Source organism: Carcharodon carcharias (assembly GCF_017639515.1).
Source record: "Carcharodon carcharias isolate sCarCar2 chromosome X unlocalized genomic scaffold, sCarCar2.pri SUPER_X_unloc_1, whole genome shotgun sequence".
In the NCBI taxonomy this organism is placed as follows: domain Eukaryota; kingdom Metazoa; phylum Chordata; class Chondrichthyes; order Lamniformes; family Lamnidae; genus Carcharodon; species Carcharodon carcharias.
This window is the reverse complement of record NW_024470864.1, coordinates 703,261-717,835: the sequence shown is the minus strand read 5'-3', so window position 1 is coordinate 717,835 and position 14,575 is coordinate 703,261. Positions and strand designations below refer to the sequence as shown.

General features: G+C 57.8%; 1 protein-coding gene across 1 annotated transcript in view; it reads left to right on the top strand.

Moving 5' to 3' along the window:
* LOC121275069 (ATP-dependent 6-phosphofructokinase, muscle type-like) overlaps positions 1-14,575 on the top strand; it is a 49,354-nt gene that overhangs the window by 23,153 nt on the left and 11,626 nt on the right. The window contains exons 7-10 of the mRNA XM_041182464.1: positions 1,613-1,674; positions 2,237-2,348; positions 5,813-5,912; positions 9,045-9,150. Coding sequence (XP_041038398.1) covers positions 1,613-1,674; positions 2,237-2,348; positions 5,813-5,912; positions 9,045-9,150 — 380 coding nt within the window. The remainder of the gene's footprint in view (positions 1-1,612; positions 1,675-2,236; positions 2,349-5,812; positions 5,913-9,044; positions 9,151-14,575) is intronic.

The window sequence follows — 14,575 nt, the reverse complement described above, 5'->3', positions numbered from 1 at the left end:
CGGAGGGGGAGATGGGGGGGGTTTCTAGAGAAGGAGAACGAGAGGGGAGTGAGGGAGGGAGGAGGGAGCGAGATGGGGGGGGTTTCTAGAGAAGGGGAACGAGGGAGGAGGGAAGGGGGATGGAGTGACTGGTGGAGGGTAGCGAGGGTGGAGGGTAATGACGGAGGGGGAGATGGGGGGGGTTTCTAGAGAAGGAGAACGAGAGGGGAGTGAGGGAGGGAGGAGGGAGCGAGATGGGGGGGGTTTCTAGAGAAGGGGAACGAGGGAGGAGGGAAGGGGGATGGAGTGACTGGTGGAGGGTAGCGAGGGTGGAGGGTAATGACGGAGAGGGAGATGGGGGGGGTTTCTAGAGAAGGAGAACGAGAGGGGAGTGAGGGAGGGAGGAGGGAGCGAGATGGGGGGGGTTTCTAGAGAAGGGGAACGAGGGAGGAGGGAAGGGGGATGGAGTGACTGGTGGAGGGCAGCGAGGGTGGAGGGTAATGACGGAGGGGGAGATGGGGGGGGTTTCTAGAGAAGGAGAACGAGAGGGGAGTGAGGGAGGGAGGAGGGAGCGAGATGGGGGGGGTTTCTAGAGAAGGGGAACGAGGGAGGAGGGAAGGGGGATGGAGTGACTGGTGGAGGGCAGCGAGGGTGGAGGGTAATGACGGAGGGGGAGATGGGGGGGGTTTCTAGAGAAGGAGAACGAGAGGGGAGTGAGGGAGGGAGGAGGGAGCGAGATGGGGGGGGTTTCTAGAGAAGGGGAAGGAGGGAGGCAGAGTGAGAGGGAGGAGGGAAGGGGGATGGAGTGACCGGTGGAGGGCAGCGAGGGTGGAGGGTAATGACGGAGGGGGAGACAGGGAGGAGGGAGGGAGATGGGGGGATGCCTAGAGAAAGGGGGCGGGGGAGAGAGGGAGGGAGGGGAGGTGGGGGACAGGGTGTCTAGAGGAGGGAGGTGAGTGAGGGAGGGTGAGTGGGAGGGGCAGGAGAGTAGAGGAGGGGAGCGAGAGAGGGGGCGTAAGAGGGAGGGCAGAGGAGAGAGGGAGGGGGCATGTCAAGAGGGAAGGAGAGTGAGAGAGGTTAGTAGGAAGGAGGGGTTGGGAGAGATTGAGTGTGATTGAGTAAGAGAGAGGGGGAGTGAATGAGAGGAGGGGGCCTGAGTTAGAGAGGGAGGGGTGTGTGTGTGAGGGACCAAGAGGGAATGAGGGAGGGAGGAGGGGTAGACTGAGGAGGCAAGGGAGGGATGGAGAGAGGGGAATGTAGGAGGGAGGGGGAGTGAGTGAGGGAAGTGGAGTGATGTAGGGATGGAGGAGGGGGAGTGAATGAGTGAGCGAGGGGGGATGGAGGAGGGGGAGTGAATGAGTGAGCGAGGGGGGATGGAGAGAGGGGGGCGGATGTCGGTGCTCGGGGTGAATGTCGGCCAGGCGGATCAGTGCTCAGGGCGAGAGTCTGTCGGTGGGGGAGGTGATGGGGGGCGTCTGTCGGGGGGGGGGGAGGGTGATGGGGTGGGGGGAGGGGGGTCAGTCGGGGGGTCTCGGGCTGACCGGGTGGGGTGGGGGTCAGTCAGGGGTCTGGGGCTGACCGGTCAGCCTCGCTCTGCCTACTCACTCTTGTCCATTTTGTTCCCCACTTGAAGATCAATGTCGAACATCTGAAAGCGAAAATGAAAACAACAGTGAAACGTGGTCTCGTGCTCAGGTACCGAGACCCTCGCTCCCTCCCTCCCTCCCTCGCCCCCTCCCCTCCTCCCTCCCTCCCTCTGGCCAGAGCAACCCCTCCCTCATTGCCCCCGAGCGCCCTCAATGCAACCGCAGACCCTCCGACAGTGCGGCGCTCCCTCAGCACTGACCCTCCGACAGTGCGGCTCTCCCTCAGCACTGACCCCCTGACAGTGCGGCTCTCCCTCAGCACTGACCCCCTGACAGTGCGGCGCTCCTTCAGCGCTGACCCTCCGACAGTGCGGCTCTCCCTCAGCACTGACCCCCTGACAGTGCGGCTCTCCCTCAGCACTGACCCCCTGACAGTGCGGCTCTCCCTCAGCACTGACCCCCTGACAGTGCGGCTCTCCCTCAGCGCTGACCCTCCGACAGTGCGGCGCTCCTTCAGCGCTGACCCTCCGACAGTGCGGCTCTCCCTCAGCACTGACCCCCTGACAGTGCGGCTCTCCCTCAGCACTGACCCTGCGACAGTGCGGCGCTCCCTCAGCGCTGACCCTCCGACAGTGTTAAAATGCTGATGATCATGTTCTATCTTGTTGTAGGAACGAGAAGGCCAATGACCATTACTCCACTGACTTTATCTATAACCTGTACTCGGAGGAGGGCAAAGGTGTTTTTGACTGCAGGAAGAATGTTCTGGGACATATGCAGCAGGTAAGATACCCCAACCCGACCCAACCCAACACACACCCTCCATCCACCTGTCGACTGCATCTCGTCTCCTCCCTCCAACCCCTTTCCCACCCGACCTTGACCCATCCACTGGCTGTCCACTGTACTCGCTGCTCGTCCCCAACCCCAACCTGGGACTATCGGCCGGACCTCAGGTGAAGGTCGGCAGAGCCAGTGGTCATACTTCTTTCCTTGTCTCCCGGTGTGTGTCGTCCGTCTGGCCTGCCCGCCCCATCTGTCTTTCCCATCCGTCTCTCTGTCTTGTCAGTCTGTCTCCCTGTTTCGTCTTGTCTCTTCTGCCTGTGTCGTCTGTCTCTCTGTTTCTTCTGCCTGTGTCGTCTGTCTCTGTTTCATCTTGTCTCTTCTGCTTGTGTCGTCTGTCTCTCTGTTCCGTCTGCCTCTTCTGCCTGTGTCGTCTGTCTCTCTGTTTCATCTTGTCTCTTCTGCCTGTGTCGTCTGTCTCTCTGTTTCATCTTGTCTCTTCTGCCTGTGTCGTCTGTCTCTCTGTTCCTTCTGCCTCTTCTGCCTGTGTCGTCTGTCTCTCTGTTCCGTCTGCCTCTTCTGCCTGTGTCGTCTGTCTCTCTGTTTCATCTTGTCTCTTCTGCCTGTGTCGTCTGTCTCTCTGTTTCATCTTGTCTCTTCTGCCTGTGTCATCTGTCTCTCTGTTTCATCTTGTCTCTTCTGCCTGTGTCGTCTGTCTCTCTGTTTCATCTTGTCTCTTCCGCCTGTGTCGTCTGTCTCTCTGTTCCGTCTGCCTCTTCTGCCTGTGTCGTCTGTCTCTCTGTTTCATCTTGTCTCTTCTGCCTGTGTCGTCTGTCTCTCTGTTTCATCTTGTCTCTTCTGCCTGTGTCATCTGTCTCCGTTTCATCTTGTCTCTTCCGCCTGTGTCGTCTGTCTCTCTGTTTCATCTTGTCTCTCCCGCCTGTGTCGTCTGTCTCTCTGTTCCGTTTGCCTCTTCTGCCTGTCGTCTGTCTCTCTGTTTCATCTTGTCTCTTCTGCCTGTGTCGTCTGTCTCTCTGTTTCGTCTGTCTCTTCTGCCTGTGTGATCTGTGTCTCTGTTTCGTCTATCTCTTCTGCCTCTGTCGTCTGTCTCTCTGTTTCATCTTGTCTCTTCTGCCTGTGTCATCTGTCTCTCTGTTCCGTCTGCCTCTTCTGCCTGTGTGTCTGTCTCTCTTTCCCGTCTGTCTGTCTAAATTGTCTACCTCTATCTTGTCTGTCTGTGTGACTGTATGTGTGATTGTGTGTATGATTGCGTGTGAGATTGTGTGACTGTGTGGGGGAGGGGTTACTGTGTGAGTCTGTGTGTGTGTGTGACTATGTATGTGTGAGAGTGAGTGTGTTTGTCTGTGTGTGTGTGCATATGCATGTGAGAGACTGTGGGGAGGGGTTACTGTGTGTGACTATGTATGTGTGAGTGAGTGTGTGTGTGCACACATGCGTGTAAGAGAGAGATTGTGGGGGGGAGTGTGTGTGTGTGACTATATGTTTGTGTGTGAGTGCGTGTGAGACTGTATGTGTGTTTGTGTGCGTGCGAGACTGGGGGGTGGTGTGTGTGATGTGAGACTATGTATCTGTGTGAGTGAGTATGCGTGTGTGCACATGCATGTAAGAGAGAGATTGTAGGGGGTAGTGTGTGTGTGTGTATATTAATGTGTGTTTGTGTACGTGCAAGATTGGGTGTGGGTGGGGGGGGAGGGAGGCTGCGGTGGGTGTGTGTGGTGTCCAAGCCTCTCCCCGGCGAGTGTGAGTTCAGTGACGGTGGAGGGTGGGGTGGGTGTGTGCTCCGCCTGTGCGGGTGTGAGTTCGGTGACGATGGAGGGGGAGTGGGTGTGCATTCCGCCTGTGCAGGTGTGAGTTCGGTGACGGTGGAGGGGAGGGGGGTTGGGGTGCGAGCTCCGCCTGTGCGGGTGTGAGTTCGGTGATGGTGGGGGGGAGGGGGGTTGGGGTGCGAGCTCCGCCTGTGCGGGTGTGAGTTCGGTGACGGTGGAGGGGGAGTGGGTGTGCGTTCCGCCTGTGCGGGTGTGAGTTCGGTGGGGGGAGGTGGGGTGGGTGTGCGTTCCGCCTGTGCGGGTGTGAGTTCGGTGGGGGGAGGGGTGGTTGGGGTGTGCGCTCCGCCTGTGCGGGTGTGAGTTCGGTGACGGTGGGAGGGGGTGGGTGGGGTGGGTGTGCGCTCCGCCTGTGCGGGTGTGAGTTCGGTGGGGGGACGGGGGAGAGGGGGTGGTGGGGTGCGTGCTCCACCTGTGCGGGTGTGAGTTCGGTGACGGTGGGGGGAGAGGGGGAGTGGGTTGCGCTCCGCCTGTGCGGGTGTGAGTTCGGTGACGGTGCGGGGAGAGCGGGGGGTGGGGTGGGTGTGCGTTCCGCCTGTGCGGGTGTGAGTTCGGTGACGGTGGGGGAAGAGGGGGTGGGGTGCGAGCTCCGCCTGTGCGGGTGTGAGTTCGGTGACAGTGGGGGGGAGGGGGGTTGGGGTGCGAGCTCCGCCTGTGCGGGTGTGAGTTCGGTGACGGTGGAGGGGGAGTGGGTGTGCGTTCCGCCTGTGCGGGTGTGAGTTCGGTGGGGGAAGGTGGGGTGGGTGTGCGTTCCGCCTGTGCGGGTGTGAGTTCGGTGACGGTGGAGGGGGAGTGGATGTGCGTTCCGCCTGTGCGGGTGTGAGTTTGGTGGGGGGAGGTGGGGTGGGTGTGCGCTGCGCCTGTGCGGGTGTGAGTTCGGTGGGGGGACGGGGGAGAGGGTGTGGTCGGGTGCGTGCTCCACCTGTGCGGGTGTGAGTTCGGTGACGGTGGGGGGAGAGGGGGAGTGGGTGTGCGCTCCGCCTGTGCGGGTGTGAGTTCGGTGACGGTGGGGGGAGGGGTGGGGTGGGGTGGGTGTGCGTTCCGCCTGTGCGGGTGTGAGTTCGGTGACGGTGGGGGGAGAGGGGGTTGGGGTGGGTGTGCGGTCCGCCTGTGCGGTCCGCCTGTGCGGGTGTGAGTTCGGTGACGGGGGGAGAGGGGGTGTGCGCTCCGCCTGTGCGGGTGTGAGTTCGGTGACGGTGGAGGGGGAGTGGGTGTGCGTTCCGCTTGTGCGGGTGTGAGTTCAGTGACGGTGGAGGGGGAGTGGGTGTGCGTTCCGCCTGTGCAGGTGTGAGTTCAGTGACGGTGGGGGGAGAGGGGGAGTGGGTGTGCGTGTTTGCCTGTGCAGGTGTGAGTTCGGTGACGGTGGAGGGGGAGTGGGTGTGCGTGTTCGCCTGTGCAGGTGTGAGTTCGGTGACGGTGGAGGGGAGGGGGGGGTGAGTGCGTGCTCTGCCTGTGTGGGTGTGAGTTCGGTGACGGTGGGGGGAGAGGGGGAGTGGGTGTGTGTGTTCGCCTGTGCGGGTGTGAGTTCGGTGACGGTGGGCGGGGGGGGGGCGGGGGGGGTGCGCGCTCCGGGGGACTTGCTGTGTGACCCCGGCGTCTCGTTCTGTCTCGTCTCCGCAGGGTGGGAGCCCCACGCCGTTCGATCGGAACTTCGGCACAAAGCTGGGAGCGAAGGCAGTTCTGTGCCTGACAGCGGCTCTGAAGGAGGCGTACAGGCATGGTATGTATGTCCACAACGCAGCCCTGTCGCTGACCGCAACCCCCACCCACCCCCGCCCCCCCCCCCCCCCCCCACCGCAAAACAGAGAGAGAGAGAGAGACCTCCTATTTCCATTACCACCGAATCACACGGCGTGGAAGAGAGGCCCTTCGGCCCATCGAGTCTGCACCGACACGTGAGAAACACCTGACCTACCTCCCTAATCCCATTTACCCAGCACTTGGCCCCATAGCCTTGAATGTTTATGAGGTGCCAAGTGCTCATCCAGGTACTTTTTAAAGGATGTGAGGCAAACCCACCTCCACCTCCCTCCCAGGCAGCGCATTCCAGACCCTCACTACCCTCTGGGTAAAAAAGGTTCCCCTCACATCCCCCCCTAAACCTCCTACCCCTCACCTTGAACTTATGACCCCCTCGTGACTGACCCTTCAACTCAAGGGAAACAGCTGCTCCCTATCCACCCCGTCCATGTCCCTCATCGTCTTGTCCACCTCAATCAGGTCGCCCCTCAGTCTTCTCTGCTCCAACAACGAAGACACCCCAAGTCTATCCGACCCCTCTTCATCACTTACGCAACAGTTTAATCATTTAACTGTTTCAACGCACGGGTCGCAAAGAAAACTGGGCTGACTTCTGACTGGGGGATGGTATGTAGAGGGGCCACTGCTTTTTCTTTATTTATATTAATAACCTAGACCTCTCTCTCCCTTTTTAAATAGAACAAATATTCGTTCTTGATGTGGGCTAGGCCCCATCCCTGATTGCCCTCGTTCGGAGGCCATTCTTAAGAGCCCTCCGCGGTGGTGGGCTGTGGGTCCGGAGTCACACTTAGGCCAGGCCAAGACCCCGGGCAAGGAAAGAAGGCAGATTTCCTCTCCTAAAGGGGCGTGAATCATCGGAAGAGGGAAAGTTTTCCAGGGCTACGGGGTGGGGTGGAGGGGGGTGGTGTTGGTGGGGGGGAGGAGGGTGGGAGTGGGGTGGAGAGGGTCGAGGGGTGGAGCTAGCCGAGTTGCTGTTGTGGAGAAACCGACGACATGGAGACAATGGGCCGAATGACCTCCCCTTCCCCCCGACACACCCCCCTTCTCCCCCCACACCCCCCAAAACCACCCCCCCCCCACCCCGACACCTGCCCCCTGCCCCCTGTGATGTAACCATTCCACGATTCTAGTTATAGATACAGTCAAGGAACTTGATAAGCACACGAGGAAGAAAGAAGCTGAAGGTTACCCTGATTGTGTGATCAAGAAGGGTGGGAGGGGGCTTGTGTGGAACAAGGATACCAGCTTCGCTTGGTGGGGGGGAGGGAGCCCAACGCCCTGATTCTGGGCTGTGAACTCTATGTAGAGCTGGCAGAAGGGAGAATGAACCACCAAACTCTCAATCACGTCACCAGGAGATCACAGCCGAGGAGTTAATGTGAATCATTCTCTTTTCCCCGCACCCCACCCCCCCAACGCCGAGCGCTCTACCCACCCCACCCCCACCGCTGCCAATCTCCACCCCCTCCAGCCTATCAGGAGCAAGTGGAGGGAGGAACCAGCCTGTGATTGGATAAGTAGCCTTGAAGCATTTTTCAAATCTGAGTAACTCGAATGTCCAACCAGATTGGCGGCCTCATTGAGATTGACTAGTGGGAGGTTCTGGAGCAGGACTGACCCTCCGACAGTGCGGCCCTCCCTCAGCGCTGACCCTCTGACAGTGCGGCTCTCCCTCAGTGCTGACCCTCCGACAGTGCGGCTCTCCCTCAGCGCTGACCCTCTGACAGTGCGGCTCTCCCTCAGCGCTGACCCTCTGACAGTGCGGCTCTCCCTCAGCGCTGACCCTCCGACAGTGTGGCTCTCCCTCAGCACTGACCTTCCCACAGTGCGGCACTCCCTCAGCGCTGACCCTCCGACAGTGCTGCACTCCCTCAGCACTGACCCTCCGACAGTGCGGCGCTCCCTCAGCACTGACCCTCCGACCGTGCGGCACTCCCTCAGCACTGACCCTCCCACAGTGCGGTGCTCCCTCAGCACTGACCCTCCGACAGTGCGGCACTCCCTCAGCACTGACCCTCCGACAGTGCGGCACTCCCTCAGCACTGACCCTCCAACAGTGTGGCTCTCCCTCAGCACTGACCCTCCCACAGTGCGGTGGTCTCTGGTATCATATGGTCTTGGACTTGCTGCTTTCCCCCACTCATTGCTCTCTCTCTGTCTCCCCCTCGCGCGCTCTCTGCCTCTGTCACTCTCTCTCTCTTTCTCCGTCCTTGTCTCCTCCCTCTGTCTCTCTCTCTCTCTCTCTCTCTCTGTCTCTCTCATGTTTCTCTCTCTCATGTTTCTCTCTCTCTCTCATGTCTCTCTCTCTGTCTCTCTCTCTCTGTCTCTGTCTCTCTCTCTCTCATGTCTCTCTCTCTCTCTCTCTCATGTCTCTCTCTCATCTCTCTCTGTCTCTCTCTCTCATGTCTCTCTCTCTCATGTCTCTCTGTCTCTCTCTCTCATGTCTCTCTGTCTCTCTCTCTCATGTCTCTCTGTCTCTCTCTCATGTCTCTCTGTCTCTCTCTCTCATGTCTCTCTGTCTCTCTCTCTCATGTCTCTCTGTCTCTCTCTCTCATGTCTCTCTGTCTCTCTCTCTCATGTCTCTCTGTCTCTCTCTCTCATGTCTCTCTGTCTCTCTCTCTCATGTCTCTCTGTCTCTCTCTCTCATGTCTCTCTGTCTCTCTCTCTCTCATGTCTCTCTGTCTCTCTCTCTCTCATGTCTCTCTGTCTCTCTCTCTCATGTCTCTCTGTCTCTCTCTCATCTCTCTCTGTCTCTCTCTCATCTCTCTCTGTCTCTCTCTCATCTCTCTCTGTCTCTCTATCTCTCTCTCATGTCTCTTTCTTTCATGTCTCTTTCTCTCTCTTGTCTCTCTCTCTTTCCCTCCCTCGCTCTGTCTCTGTCTCTCTCTCTCTCTCTCTCTCTCTTTCCCTCTCTCATTCTCACTCTCTCTCTCCCTCTATCATTGTCTCTCTCTCTCGCCTTCTCTGTGTGTCTCTCTCTGCCTCTCTCTCTCTCGCCTTCTTCTCTGCCTCTCTCTCGCCTTCTTCTCTGTCTCATTCTCTCTATCCCTCTCTCTTTTTGCCTCTCTCACCCCTTTCTCTTTATCCTCAGGCCGCATTTTTGCCAACACTCCGGAATCTGCCTGTGTCCTGGGAATGCGGAAGAGGAGTGTGGTCCTCCAACCACTGCAGCAGCTCCAACACCAGATAGACCAGGAGTGAGTATGGGGGGGCGCAGAGAGAGGGGGAGGGAGAATGGAGTGTCAGAGAGAGGGAGAATGGAGAGAGTGGGGCGGGGACATTGGAGGTGAAGAGGGAGGGAGGTGAGCTTGGAGAGGAAGAGAGTAGAGGGGAGAGGGAGAGAGTAGAGGGAAGATTGGAGAGGGAGAGAGTAGAGGGGAGATTGGAGAGGGAGAGAGTAGAGGGGAGATTGGAGAGGGAGAGAGTAGAGGGGAGATTGGGGAGGGAGAGAGTAGAGGGGTGATTGGAGAGGGAGAGAGTAGAGGGGAGATTGGAGAGGGAGAGAGTAGAGGGGAGAGGGAGAGAGTAGAGGGGAGATGGAGAGAGTAGAGAGGAGATGGAGAGAATAGAGGGGAGATGGAGAGAGAAGAGGGGAGATGGAGGGAGTAGAGGGGAAATGAGGGAGTAGAGGGGAGATGGAGGGAGTAGAGGGGAGATGGAGGGAGTAGAGGGGAGATGGAAGGAGTAGAGGGGAGATGGAAGGAGTAGAGGGGAGATGGAGAGAGTAGAGGGGAGATGGAGGGAGTAGAGGGGAGATGGAGGGAGTAGAGGGGAGATGGAGGGAGTAGAGGGGAGATGGAGAGAGTAGAGGGGAGATGGAGGGAGTAGAGGGAGATGGAGAGAGTAGAGGGAGATGGAGAGAGTAGAGGAGATGGAGAGAGTAGAGGGGGAGATGGAGGGAATAGAGGGGAGATGGAGGGAATAGAGGGGAGATGGAGGGAATAGAGGGGAGATGGAGGGAATAGAGGGGAGATGGAGGGAATAGAGGGGAGATGGAGGGAATAGAGGGGAGATGGAGGGAATAGAGGGGAGATGGAGGGAATAGAGGGGAGATGGAGGGAATAGAGGGGAGATGGAGGGAGTAGAGGGGAGATGGAGGGTAGAGGGGAGATGGAGAGAGTAGAGGGGAGATGGAGAGAGTAGAGGGGAGATGGAGAGAGTAGAGGGGAGATGGAGAGAGTAGAGGAGATGGAGAGAGTAGAGGGGAGATGGAGGGAATAGAGGGGAGATGGAGGGAATAGAGGGGAGATGGAGGGAATAGAGGGGAGATGGAGGGAATAGAGGGGAGATGGAGGGAATAGAGGGGAGATGGAGGGAATAGAGGGGAGATGGAGGGAATAGAGGGGAGATGGAGGGAATAGAGGGGAGATGGAGGGAATAGAGGGGAGATGGAGGGAGTAGAGGGGAGATGGAGGGAATAGAGGGGAGATGGAGGGAATAGAGGGGAGATGGAGGGTAGAGGGGAGATTGGAGATGGAGAGAGTAGAGGGGAGATGGAGAGAGTAGAGGGGAGATGGAGAGAGTAGAGGGGAGATGGAGAGAGTAGAGGAGATGGAGAGAGTAGAGGGGAGATGGAGGGAATAGAGGGGAGATGGAGGGAATAGAGGGGAGATGGAGGGAATAGAGGGGAGATGGAGGGAATAGAGGGGAGATGGAGGGAATAGAGGGGAGATGGAGGGAATAGAGGGGAGATGGAGGGAATAGAGGGGAGATGGAGGGAATAGAGGGGAGATGGAGGGAATAGAGGGGAGATGGAGGGAATAGAGGGGAGATGGAGGGAGTAGAGGGGAGATGGAGGGAATAGAGGGGAGATGGAGGGTAGAGGGGAGATTGGAGATGGAGAGAGTAGAGGGGAGATGGAGAGAGTAGAGGGGAGATGGAGAGAGTAGAGGGGAGATGGAGAGAGTAGAGGAGATGGAGAGAGTAGAGGGGAGATGGAGGGAATAGAGGGGAGATGGAGGGAATAGAGGGGAGATGGAGGGAATAGAGGGGAGATGGAGGGAATAGAGGGGAGATGGAGGGAATAGAGGGGAGATGGAGGGAATAGAGGGGAGATGGAGGGAGTAGAGGGGAGATGGAGGGAATAGAGGGGAGATGGAGGGAATAGAGGGGAGATGGAGGGAATAGAGGGGAGATGGAGGGTAGAGGGGAGATTGGAGATGGAGAGAGTAGAGGGGAGATGGAGAGGCAGAGAGTAGAGGGGAGATTGGAGAGGGAGAGAGTAGAGGGGAGATTGGAGAGGGAGAGAGTAGAGGGGAGATTGGAGAGGGAGAGAGTAGAGAGTAGAGGGGAGATGGAGAGAGTAGAGGGGAGATGGAGGGAGTAGAGGGGAGATCGGAGATGGAGAGAGTAGAGGGGAGATGGAGGGAGTAGAGGGGAGATCGGAGCTGGAGAGAGTAGAGGGGAGCTGGAGAGAGTAGAGGGGAGCTGGAGAGAGTAGAGGGGAGCTGGAGAGAGTAGAGGGGAGCTGGAGAGAGTAGAGGGGAGCTGGAGAGAGTAGAGGGGAGCTGGAGAGAGTAGAGGGGAGCTGGAGAGAGTAGAGGGGAGCTGGAGAGAGTAGAGGGGAGATGGAGAGAGTAGAGGGGAGATGGAGAGAGTAGAGGGGAGATGGAGAGAGTAGAGGGGAGATGGAGAGAGTAGAGGGGAGATGGAGAGAGTAGAGGGGAGATGGAGAGAGTAGAGGGGAGATGGAGAGAGTAGAGGGGAGATGGAGAGAGTAGAGGGGAGATGGAGATAGTAGAGGGGAGATGGAGATAGTAGAGGGGAGATGGAGATAGTAGAGGGGAGATGGAGAGAGTAGAGGGGAGATGGAGAGAGAGTAGAGGGGAGATGGAGAGAGTAGAGGGGAGATGGAGAGAGTAGAGGGGAGATGGAGAGTAGAGGGGAGATGGAGATAGTAGAGGGGAGATGGAGAGAGTAGAGGGGAGATGGATAGAGTAGAGGGGAGATGGAGAGAGTAGAGGGGAGATGGAGAGAGTAGAGGGGAGATGGAGAGAGTAGAGGGGAGATGGAGAGAGTAGAGGGGAGATGGAGAGAGTAGAGGGGAGATGGAGAGAGTAGAGGGGAGCTGGAGAGAGTTGAGGGGAGATGGAGAGAGTAGAGGGAGATGGAGAGAGTAGAGGGGAAATGGAGAGAGTAGAGGGGAAATGGAGAGAGTAGAGGGGAGATTGGAGATGGAGAGAGTAGAGGGGAGATGGAGAGAGTAGAGGGGAGATGGAGGAGAGTAGAGGGGAGATGGAGAGAGTAGAGGGATATGGAGAGAGTAGAGGGGAGATGGAGAGAGTAGAGGGGAGATGGAGAGAGTAGAGGGGAGATGGAGAGAGTAGAGGGGAGATGGAGAGAGTAGTGGGGGAGATGGAGAGAGTAGAGGGGAGATGGAGAGAGTAGAGGGGAGATGGAGAGAGTAGAGGGGAGATGGAGAGAGTAGACGGAGATGGAGAGAGTAGAGGGGAAATGGAGAGAGTAGAGGGGAGATGGAGAGAGTAGAGGGGAGATGGGGAGATGGAGAGAGTAGAGGGGAGAAGTAGGGGAGATGGAGAGAGTAGAGGGGAGATGTCGAGAGTAGAGGGGAGATGGAGAGAGTAGAGATGGGAGATGGAGAGAGTAGAGGGGAAGATGGAGAGAGTAGAGGGGAGATGGAGAGAGTAGAGGGGAGATTGGAGAGAGTAGAGGGGAGATGGAGAGAGTAGAGGGGAGATGGAGAGAGTAGAGGGGAGATGGAGAGAGTAGGGGAGATGGAGAGAGAAGAGGGGAGATGGAGAGAGTAGAGGGGAGATGGAGAGAGTAGAGGAGAGATGGAGAGAGTAGAGGGGAGATGGAGAGAGTAGAGGGGAGATGGAGAGAGTAGAGGGGAGATGGAGAGAGTAGAGGGGAGATTGGAGAGAGTAGAGGGGAGATGGAGAGAGTAGAGGGGAGATGGAGAGAGTAGAGGGGAGACTGGAGAGAGTAGAGGGGAGATGGAGAGAGTAGAGGGGGAGATTGGAGAGAGTAGAGGGGAGATGGAGAGAGTAGAGGGGAGATGGAGAGAGTAGAGGGGAGATGGAGAGAGTAGAGGAGAGATGGAGAGAGTTAGGGGAGATGGAGAGAGTAGAGGGGAGCTGGAGAGAGTAGAGGGGAGATGGAGAGAGTAGAGGGAGAATGGAGAGAGTAGAGGGGAGATGGAGAGAGTAGAGGGGAGATGGAGAGAGTAGAGGAGATGGAGAGAGTAGAGGGGAGATGGAGGGAATAGAGGGGAGATGAGGGAATAGAGTAGATGGAGGGAATAGAGGGGAATGGAGGGAATAGAGGGGAGATGGAGGGAATAGAGGGGAGATGGAGGGAATAGAGGGGAGGATGGAGGGAGTAGAGGAGGGGAGATGGAGGGAATAGAGGGGAGATGGAGGGTAGAGGGGAGATTGGAGATGGAGAGAGTAGAGGGGAGATGGAGAGAGTAGAGGGGAGATGGAGAGAGTAGAGGGGAGATGGAGAGAGTAGAGGAGATGGAGAGAGTAGAGGGAGATGGAGGAATAGAGGGGAGATGGAGGGAATAGAGGGGAGATGGAGGGAATAGAGGGGAGATGGAGGGAATAGAGGGGAGATGGAGGGAATAGAGGGGAGATGGAGGGAATAGAGGGGAGATGGAGGGAATAGAGGGGAGATGGAGGGAATAGAGGGAGATGGAGGGAATAGAGGGGAGATGGAGGGAGTAGAGGGGAGATGGAGGGAATAGAGGGAGATGGAGGGAATAGAGGGGAGATGGAGGGTAGAGGGGAGATTGGAGATGGAGAGAGTAGAGGGGAGATGGAGAGGCAGAGAGTAGAGGGGAGATTGGAGAGGGAGAGAGTAGAGGGGAGATTGGAGAGGGAGAGAGTAGAGGGGAGATTGGAGAGGGAGAGAGTAGAGAGTAGAGGGGAGATGGAGAGAGTAGAGGGGAGATGGAGGGAGTAGAGGGGAGATCGGAGATGGAGAGAGTAGAGGGGAGATGGAGGGAGTAGAGGGGAGATGGAGGGAGTAGAGGGGAGATCGGAGCTGGAGAGAGTAGAGGGGAGCTTGAGAGAGTAGAGGGGAGCTGGAGAGAGTAGAGGGGAGCTGGAGAGAGTAGAGGGGAGCTGGAGAGAGTAGAGGGGAGCTGGAGAGAGTAGAGGGGAGCTGGAGAGAGTAGAGGGGAGCTGGAGAGAGTAGAGGGGAGCTGGAGAGAGTAGAGGGGAGCTGGAGAGAGTAGAGGGGAGCTGGAGAGAGTAGAGGGGAGATGGAGAGAGTAGAGGGGAGATGGAGAGAGTAGAGGGGAGATGGAGAGAGTAGAGGGGAGATGGAGAGATTAGAGGGGAGATGGAGAGAGTAGAGGGGAGATGGAGAGAGTAGAGGGGAGATGGAGAGAGTAGAGGGGAGATGGAGAGAGTAGAGGGGAGATGGTGATAGTAGAGGGGAGATGGAGATAGTAGAGGGGAGATGGAGATAGTAGAGGGGAGATGGAGAGAGTAGAGGGGAGATGGAGAGAGAGTAGAGGGGAGATGGAGAGAGAGTAGAGGGGAGATGGAGAGAGTAGAGGGGAGATTGGAGAGGGAGAGAGTAGAGGGGAGATTGGAGAGGGAGAGAGTAGAGAGTAGAGGGGAGATGGAGAGAGTAGAGGGGAGATGGAGGGAG